Raw genomic sequence first — 10,147 nt, forward strand, 5'->3', positions numbered from 1 at the left:
TTTAAATCTTACGGCTGATATTAAATCTACTTTTAATCAACGGCTCTAATTACACCAACTCAGCAATCCAAGTGAATGTTTTTTCCCCAATCACATGGTGCCACCTCATCACAAGCAACACTTCAGAAATTTCAAGAATCAGACTTACAAACAACGGTTTTCTATGAAAAAAGGTTGTCTTAGATGAACATTGACAACATTTATTTGAACAAAAGCTGTTGTTTAAGCGTAGCAGCGTTTTTTAATCTAATGGCTGATATTAAACATACTTTCAATCAACTGCTCTTATTACACCAACTCAGCAATCCAAGTGAATGTTTTTTCACCAATCACATGGTGCCACCTCATCTCCTCTTAATGAACGTCTCTCATTATACCAGCTCACCAATACAAGTGACAATGGTTTTATGAGCAAAACGCTTGTGTGATGTCGTGACATACAACAGAATAAAAACACTTGTATGTCAAGTGATATTTAGACAACACAATGGAAGTACGTTGTTTGATTCCAGCTTAAGTAATCCATTGAGAAAACACTTGTCTCATTCCAACAACGGTGTTTCACAACGTTGTCTCCATTACTTTCAGACAATGCAAAATTAAACTGTTGTACAAACTACCTCATTTGCACAACATATCTTTAGAAAGGCTTGTCTGTGTCGATTACCTAGACAATAGTTTTTAAAGCATTGTAGAAATGATGAAATCTTTTTATTTAAACAACACCTTATCTCATAAAAGGGTTGTCTGATACGATATGCTATTTCTGGTTTTTAAAAAACTGTTGTGTTCTGATGGGTGTTGTCTGATGGCATTTTTCTTGTAGTGATCCAATATTACAATGTATAAATTAATCTAAATTGATAACTTCGCAACCCCTTGCAATATCAGATTCTTATTTTAATATTAATTATCTTTTATCAACTAAATAATAATTTTTTAAAAAAAATATTGATTGAGTATATATTTATATTTATATATACACTATATTTTTATTACTCATATTTGTTATATTGTGTATTGTTTTGAATTTTTTTAGTTAGATAACACCGGAAATAAGTACAAATTCACCATCTTCTAAACTGCTTCGAGTCTCAAACACATTTTCAGTGCAAAGTGGCTCATGAATCACAACCAAAGCAGTTGACTGGGTTACCTTGTTATCTTGCTGTATCAGGTGGGTAAATCTCCACATTAGTATACACCAAAGATGTTTTCTCTACTATCATTTTCTCAGTCAAACAGCCCATCAAAACATTAGTAGTAACCATATTTGAGTCTGCTAAACCAGCATCTTCCTTTTGATCATCATTTGTTGCCTCTTTAACAATTTGATCCTCATCCATAACGACATCACAACCCATAAATTTACCCACCACAAATGATATCATTTCTCTGTTTAGAAGATAATTTTCACACTGCTCTTTCTCCATAGCTTCTGTCTCTTGACTTGTTCCCTGATCAGTACCTCTCTCCTTGTCTCCCTTATCACCCTTCTTTTCATTTGTATTTTGCAGTTGGTGTCTTGGCCTTTTTGGTTGCGGAACTTCTCTGTCAGGGTTATCATTGCATCTTGTCAACGAGTGGCCAAAAGCTTTGCATATACTACAAGAATGCGACAACTGGGAATATTCAATACTTACTCAAAGTCTCTCCTCTACACCTTTTTTGATAATAATAGGTACCCATACACATGAAGGTCTAGGTGCAGAATATTCAAGTTCAAATTGGACTCGAGCAAATTTCAAAGATTCAAAACGTGCAGTAATTTCATCAAACTTAATAGGCTTTCCAATGAGCTGAGAAATCATGGTTAAACCATCACGAGACCAGTAGGAAGGTGGCACTTCACCTAGTTTGATCCAGCAAGGCACTTTGTCAATAACTTGTCATGTTTAATCATTACACAAATGATGAAATAGCAACCTCATTTCTATTAGGCCTCATTCATGGAAGCAAGCAGTGCTGCCTGAGATAAGAATTCCTCCACTGCTACTTTAATCCTCTCCGTCGTGAGGTTGATGAGGTCTGCTGCTTGGGAATGCATTTCAGCGGGCGGTACGAATGTCGGAGAATCATCGACCAATAGCTGAAACGAAACGGTCAATAACGATCCTCCGGATCCTTCTGTTCCAGTAGCAGGTCCATCAGGATGCACTGCAAATCCCGATGGAAGAAGGGGTCGATATTGGGAACTTATTCCATTCAGTATCAGATGCATATCCTCAGTTCTTAGGCGGGAAAAGACAATGTATGAAGCCACTGGATCACTGCAACTCTCTTGCAGTAATAGTATGTTCTCTTGGCTTGAGTTCTCAGCCTACAACGAATTTGTGATCGTTATAAATAAGAAAATCATTATTTCCTTTTTACTTCTACTGATAATGAAATGAAAACTTTCTACATATGCACTTACCAGAACCTTGTGTATTGAAACAGAATAGCTAGCTTCATGGCCTTTGGTAATGTGACACACTTGTTCAACAGCAGTTTCACCGGAGAGGACCTCCCATTCCCTACCGGGGTATGGAATCAGCGGCTGTACGTGGAATATTAAGGTCTAATGATTAGTTGTCAGCGTACAACATGGAATAACAGCTAATTTGGAATCTAACTATATAGATGCATGTAAATTTGCTTCAATTTGGCATAACAATGTAAGGAAAGTTGTTGTACTTATATAGACAGTTTAGATAATGAAGTCTAGTTACAATCATAAATTCGTCTGAAGTCTCTATATGTGCACTGATATAATGCCTTGAACCTAATGAAGATAACATAATTTACCTATAGATGATAATTTAAGAAGACCGAATAATGAAAAGTTCTTTCTAATTGCAGTTAAAAGTGGTAATGCATTTAATTTCAGGTAAAGATACCTCGCTTCCTGAGTTGTGATTGCGGAGAAAATCAAACACAGACTTCGGTGGCACTGGAAGCCAAATTGATGAAGCAGCAGATATCAGAGTACCCCTAGGTAGGCTATGATCTCTCATATTCATTCTTGTCATGACCCTAATATTGTCGTCAGTAGAATGTCCCGATAGTTCTTTCCAGTTCCCGGTTAAACCACTAATTCCTGAGTTGAAGTTTAACACCATTTTTGCAGCAAGCTTCAATAGAACTGTCTGAGCTCTTTCATCACTTGACATCACTGTGTGAAAAACATAAATGCATATAGGAGATTCAATTTTATCATGGAGCAGCAGGAATTTTTAAGTGAAATTCCACTAATGCAAGTTTCATTTACGTACCTAGTTGATTGTATTCCCCAAGAGGGGCCTTTAGCGAGATGTCATTTCCCATCTGTCGACACCTTCTTTCTAGGGTAGAGATCCATCGTTTGGCTCCAAATCCTATACTAGAATCTAGCAGAGGTTGATACATAGCTCTGATAGCCCTGCAGTCCGCATCTACATGCTCAACCCATGTAATCTTGAAAAACATTACATGAGTAAACCATAATTAGGTAATCCAAGAAATATCAATCAAGCTCATACAATGAAATATATAATATATATGATCAACATTGTATGCATTTAGTTCACCTGTGAGAATCCATCAGGTAATTCATGAATAAGGCAACCTGATGGCCTTTTCTTGCACCCGGTTACTGGGACTGGGTGTACACCGTCTAATGAAACGTCAACCACTATCCAGTCATTCTCAGAATATCGCTTACAATATCTAGCAAAATAGGTCTCACGGTTTGGGACAAGTGGTGTAGAGAGTTGATATGTAGCAGCCATCTGAATTAGATTTGCATGCAAGCATACATGATAGATTAATTATATTTCAAAAACTATTAACATGTACTGAATATAATGTTTTTGTTAACTAGACTTAAGGGGAAGATTTATAAATAAAAAAATCTAATTACCACTTGTAGGGTTCCATCATAGTCTGTTGCTCCTTCTGGATTCATCAGGACATCAACTGTCCTAGCCTTTGGGACAATTTCATAAAACATCACATACCAGTTACTCTAGTTAACAAAAAAGATGACAAGTTAGAAAGCAAATTCATCAGTTCTAGATTGACAATGCAAAACAAATACAAAAGAATTTAAATAATACTGACCACGTCCATAAAATAACTGACGAGGTTCTTGGGACTCAATTCAATCCTGGCAGTTTCACGAGAAACTTCAGATGTGAAGCCTACTTGTCTGGGGCCAACCAGATTTGGAAACATTCTACTATATGCCACTTTATCAAGAATTCTGCTTCCATCATCAGCACCGCAATGCCTCCACAGCGGTTCAGTGACCACAGCCATCACTCTCAGCTCTTCTGTCGCCAACCGTACAAGCTCAACTATTGCTTCCTGAAATTTGTTGGCCGTCATTGCATTGAGTAAGTTATGACTGTCTCCTGAATTAGTGCCACTAGTACTTTCATTTTCAAGATTAGCAGATCAGAGAGGACTTACCATATTGTAACTTGTTGGAGCCTTATCAATCTGTGCCTCGTGCTTTTCAGGCTGTAGCATACATCTCTTTTTTTTTTTTCAAATTACAAATGTCACGAACAAAAAGAAGAAAGTCAAGCAAAGGAAAAGAACCATATTGAATGTAAACAATATGTAACTAATTAAGAGGGAATCAACGATACTCCTACGCCTTACAAGGTGTTGGTTCCGTAGTTACTCCAACGGTGTATTTTTTTTGATGTTTATTATATACAGGATCTCAAGTTAAATCTTGTTTCGGTTAGTCAATTATGTGAATCTGTTTAGTTTACTTAACATGGTATAAGAGCGCGGTCTAGGGAGGGTCTTATGTTCGAGTCCTTTCACCCCATTTGTTCTATTTAAATATTTGTTATTGGTATTGGTTTTATTTGTTATTATCGATCGTAGCGAAAAGTATCGTATAATTAATTGGAGTGTTAAAGAGTATAAGATCATATTCGGGTTTTTCTCTACAATCTTAAGGTTTTAGAGCGATTGATTACTTAACAGAGACATTAATAAATTACGAACACAAAAGAGGTTAGTTTTGCTACGTGTTGACGAGAATCCTGCAACTCTGATCTTGCAATTTCCTCTCCTTGATTCGCCTCAATGTGTGCACTGTACGCTCCAACAAAGTAATTTGAGTTAAAAACAAAGAAAAAAACAATAATTTGTTGTGGAAACAAACAAAAAGCTTACGCTTGCTGCTGCTCATCAGTTATCTGCTCGTCGATAATGTCTTCGAGCTTCCTCTTTCCCAGAGCTTTCTCTGCAGCCGCCGCTGACACAACACCTTGATCCCAGTCATCTTGCCCTCCTCCTGAGTTGTTTTGTCCCAGTTCCTCCTGTGCCACAACATTCCTTTAGTTTAGGCGCTATTTAAATCATTTCAAAATATTTTACTGTAGGTATACATCACAGAAACATTTCTACATTCTAGTGACTTCTTATTTTTACAAAAAAATAGTAGTTACATTGAAGAATTCACCTGAACATTAGTCGAAAATCGAAGAGCGCTGCTTCCTTCTCCATCCAGGGATTGTTTAGCCGGTGTCACCATTCTTGCACGTTGTCTGAATTCAGGAATTTTATGTATACGAGATTTATTTGGTCGAGATATCTAGAAAATTTATGTTGATCAGGCGAATGCAAAGGCCAGAAAATGAGAGCTACTCGCTGATGAACTGTATGTTTTTGTCCTGCAGTGTACAAGACATTTATTTGTTGAGAGATTTAAATTTAACCATCTTCGACCCTAATAAATTTTTTAAAAGACAAGATCCTAATTAATTAAACATAATGAATATCTTGTACTATCTATAAGAGATAACCTTTAAATTTACTAAAAAACTTTGACTTTAAAAGAAGTTATTAATGTAATCATACCATGAATATCGTTCCATATCTAATAGAAAACCTTTAAATTTTAAGTACAAACTTTTTAACTTAAAAAATTATTGAATGATTTCTTTTTGAAATGTAACATCTTAAGGGTCATTTGGTTCAACTCATTCTAGTATTATGTATGAGTTTCGTTCTTTCAAACCCATACTTATTGCTTGGTTGACTGTTTTTAAAATTTGATATCAATTTCTTAAACATATTTGGAATCCAGTTTTGAAAACCCATACTTGTTGCTTGGTTGACTGTTTTTAAATTTTGATATCAATTTCTTAAACATATTTGGAATCCAGATTTGATACCTCAAGGTGAGTTTGAGATGTACGAGGTATGAAATTAAATTTCATTATTTTATTTTTATTTATAAAGTTGAATGCAAATTTAAAACACATATCTTAAATATCATGTTGTTTAATCTTAAATAAGTAATGCTTATTTTTATTTAATACTAATTAGTAATATTTTACTTGTTTTAAAAATTATAAATTAATGAAAATTTTAAATTTTAAATTTTTAATCACTTTTATTTATTTAATTTTTTAGTTTGTAAGTTGTATATTAACTTAAATTCGACATATGTAATATATAAAAGTTTGATTAAATCAATGAATTAAAAATATTTAAATTAAACAGATTCATTCCAACACCGAACCAAACACATAATATCATAATATGATGAATGATTGCTCAACCACATACCATTTTAACCCAATTTCTTATTCCAAATTCATACTGTCTTGTGAACCAAACAACCCCTAAGGGATCGTTTGGCCAACTAGGTGGTATCAGGTTGGAATCAAAAATCGGTATAAGCTGGTATGAGTTTGGATCTTGATAGCGGATATCACCAGTTTGGTTCAAAAATAGGATGAGAATGATACCCAAGTGGTGTTTGGTTGATAAGTTATTTGGAATCAAGAATCAAAAGACACTTTATTATATTTTTGTTAATTTATTATTTTAATATTAAAAACTAAAATTATACACGATCACTTAATTTAATCATAAATATTACTAGAGTTTTTTTGAAAAATACCTTAGGCTAAAAATATTTTTACAAAAATTTGCAAAATTACTTTTTTATTTGCAAAAATACTATTTTCCATTTTTTTGCGAATATACGGTTTTATGCAACTTGATGCAACTAGATGCAACTTTAGACGAATTTATGCAACCTCATGTAATCTCAAATGCAATATAAAAAACACAATTCAACTAATTGCGTGTCTGCTTGATTTTAATTGATTCCCTATTTTTGCAAAAAGTTTTAAAAGATAATAAAATCACAATTTTTTTTTAAAAAAAGTTAGTGTTTTTGCTTATTTTTCTTATTAAAATATGTGATTATAAATATTTTAACATAGGATCTAAGAAACTAAAATATGCATTCACATTTTTTATTCATCAATATCAAAATTTAACCTAAAAAAAAAGAAGCACACTATAGTTAAAAAGAAAGGCGCCTGTACTATCCTTGTAGTGAGACATGGCCAGGGAGAAGCAAGCAAAGTAGAAGCTTTGCCAGAAGCAAGACGAGGAGGCGGAACTGTCGTAGAAGCGGTAGTTTCCCCTGATTGACTAAAATAGAACAGTCGCGACCTACTTTGATAAAAAAGGTGAAGGGTTTGGCAACAAGCAAACGGCTTTCTATCATAGTTGTAAGGATTCCAAACTTTAACTATAACTACTTAAATACAGTTCAAAGGCTGCTGTTTCATAAGGGGGCTGTTAATTACAAGCTATCAGCGCTGTCTTAGATTAAGTGAGTGAAAGCTGACGATACTATTACCGGGTAAGTCTTTTATGGTCCCAGGAAGGCATATTGAAGGTGTGCGGGTAACTGCTTAAGTTCTACAGAAGGAGCCCTCAGTGCTAGAAAGTGGTGGCAACGCTTTCCGTTCCCCAAGATTTAAAAACTGCCTGCTCCCCGAAACTGCTATCTAGATTAGCTGTATTAGTCGTAACCAGTGTGCTTCGCCTTCGGCAGCACACCTGCTCGATTAGCAAGCCTCTTTGTTGGACCGCCGGCGCGAACACAGTGGCCTCTGACTAGGACCAGTAACCAATTCGAATTTGGATCTTGACATGTCGGTGGTTTTTAACCGTAGGCATTTATCCAGGAAGTTGGTGTGCTCAAGGAATGAATCTAATCAATTAAGTGGGAAAGAGCCCTCGTAAGGCCTCATTCATTCCTTACCCGGAAAAGGCCTCTCTCATCCCTTGCAGCTAATTAATGGCAGCCTCTTTCTTGCTCATGTTTACCGTATACGTAACCCTCGCTATTTAATCTCCGGCTATTGATATTGAGCCAAATGGGACGGAATGTACTCTTATATAGAATCTGCTCTGACTGTTCTCATAACCGGCGCCCCCGCATGCACGGGTGGTTGATAAACACGTATTGGGCAGCTGTCAATGGATTTTGTGATCGAATGTCCAACTTTCTATAATTTAGGAGTGAATTGGCTAAGCCAGAGTCTTCCTGACTTGCGGGACTGGTTAAAGCAGCATGGTCAATACACACCTAAAGCGCCTACGTTCCGCTTGCAGCCAATACAACCACAACCTAACTTGCACGAGATTCAACAACTGACCTTCTTCGGCACCAAGACCCTTTAGAGAGAGGGGCGAGGCACAAGAGGATGTACTGGGCCAACCATGACCCTTTTCGAGCAGCTCTTTGCCGCCGAATCTCCTCATTGGCCAATGTCAACGTCCTGTAACACTCCAGCAACAGGAACGGGAACAATAGATGCTACACTGACTGCGCGCTTACTCTATAAATAGAGAAATCAAAGGGGATTCATTGCTCTTTCTCCTTTATATTTCCTACAATATTTTTATTTTTTCACTGGTGAATTTTGTCAATTCTGTTTCTTACCGGTTTCGTTGATTGACTTTTTTTTGGCGATGTTATTTAGACTCTTTCTAGAAGACACTGGTCGATAGCTTATTCTCCCTTCGTGTCAATCATCCAACCAAGAGCTATGAACCCTACTTGTTAACACAGTACATTTGACATTACCCGAAGACCGGTTTTCTCGCAAAAGTAGAAACGATATGACTTCTGATACTCGATCCTGGCAGAATGGGAATATACACCTCTGGATGGCCGAAGAACCGAAAGAGATGATGTTGAAGCACCTAAAGGAGAATTTGGTGTCTTTCTGGTCAGTAATGAAAGCAATCGTCCCTTCCGTCGTAAAATAAGAGCACCTGGCTCTAATAAAGAGCGAAAGCTTTAGTTCTGAAAGATCTTCCCCAACAGAATTAGTTTTAACTTTTCATTGGCAAACCAAGAGGCAAATGATAAAATATGGCTCTGTTGGAATCATGAAATTCATGTAGTGCTTGTCGGCGCGTTTGAATAGTGTATCGCAGTCGACATCAGCAGAGCGAGAGAAAAAAATGAAAAATATAATAAAATACGTGTAATGAGTCTCAACCCTTATGATAAATGATATCAAGGGTTTGATAGCTCATATGATGGCTTTCTAAACCCTATATCTCATGAATTTGAAAAATGGATTTTAAAATAAAAAAATTTCAACAAAACACATGATATGTTACGAGTCTACATTATACTAAAAGATAGTACAGCTGATGTCATCGTTGCTTATATGTCAAATTCTCATTAAATAGCTGAAATCATCAAATCCTACGTGTGTCTCATCTTCCATTAACATTTTTCCCTAATTAATTATATTTTGAATGTCTATCTTTCATTTATAACCTCCATTTATTCTCTCTTTTCCTCATTTCTCATTTCTCATTTCTCCCTTCTCATTTTTAAAGTATCCACTAATTCTCTCTTTCTCTCTTTCACTAATTTAAATATTCATCAATTTATTATAAACTTATATAATTAATTAAAAAATCTTATAATTTGTCATACTCTTTTTAGGTGTTTATATTTTTATTTTTATTTTATATCTCAGTATCATAACATGATATAAATATAACACATATTGAAATTAAACTATTTCAAATTATATTTTTATAGAAGAATTAAAATATAACCGGGCATTTCCCCGTGATTTAATCTACTTTTATCTATTTCAACCCCATATCTCATACCCAATATTATTAAACCAAACATAGCTTAAGTGGTTTCTAAAACATATTATGCATTATCTTTTAGAGTTGTTTAAATTTTTAATATTAATTTAGTTAAATAAAAGTATATATTTTTTCAAAAAAGAATTACTAAAAAATGTCTTGAATTAATCTAAGACTTAGTTTCAGTTTACGGAATGATTGATACTAATATTAATTAACATTCTTTTTCAAA

At 35.1% G+C, this 10,147-nt stretch overlaps 1 protein-coding gene across 1 annotated transcript; it reads right to left on the bottom strand.

Moving 5' to 3' along the window:
* Nucleotides 1-1,936: 1,936 nt before the first annotated feature.
* LOC141714025 (homeobox-leucine zipper protein HDG2-like) lies at nt 1,937-8,556 on the bottom strand. Its single transcript, XM_074517573.1, has 12 exons — nt 8,381-8,556; nt 5,444-5,528; nt 5,155-5,300; nt 4,980-5,073; nt 4,432-4,482; nt 4,081-4,326; nt 3,881-3,985; nt 3,549-3,749; nt 3,255-3,435; nt 2,880-3,154; nt 2,417-2,539; nt 1,937-2,320 (listed from the first exon to the last, which is right to left on the bottom strand). The coding sequence occupies exons 1-12, from the start codon at nt 8,554-8,556 to the stop codon at nt 1,937-1,939; spliced, it is 2,067 nt and encodes a 688-aa protein (XP_074373674.1).
* Nucleotides 8,557-10,147: the final 1,591 nt, after the last annotated feature.

The sequence above is a fragment of the Apium graveolens genome, chromosome 3, assembly GCF_009905375.1.
Source record: "Apium graveolens cultivar Ventura chromosome 3, ASM990537v1, whole genome shotgun sequence".
Taxonomy (NCBI): Eukaryota; Viridiplantae; Streptophyta; class Magnoliopsida; order Apiales; family Apiaceae; genus Apium; species Apium graveolens.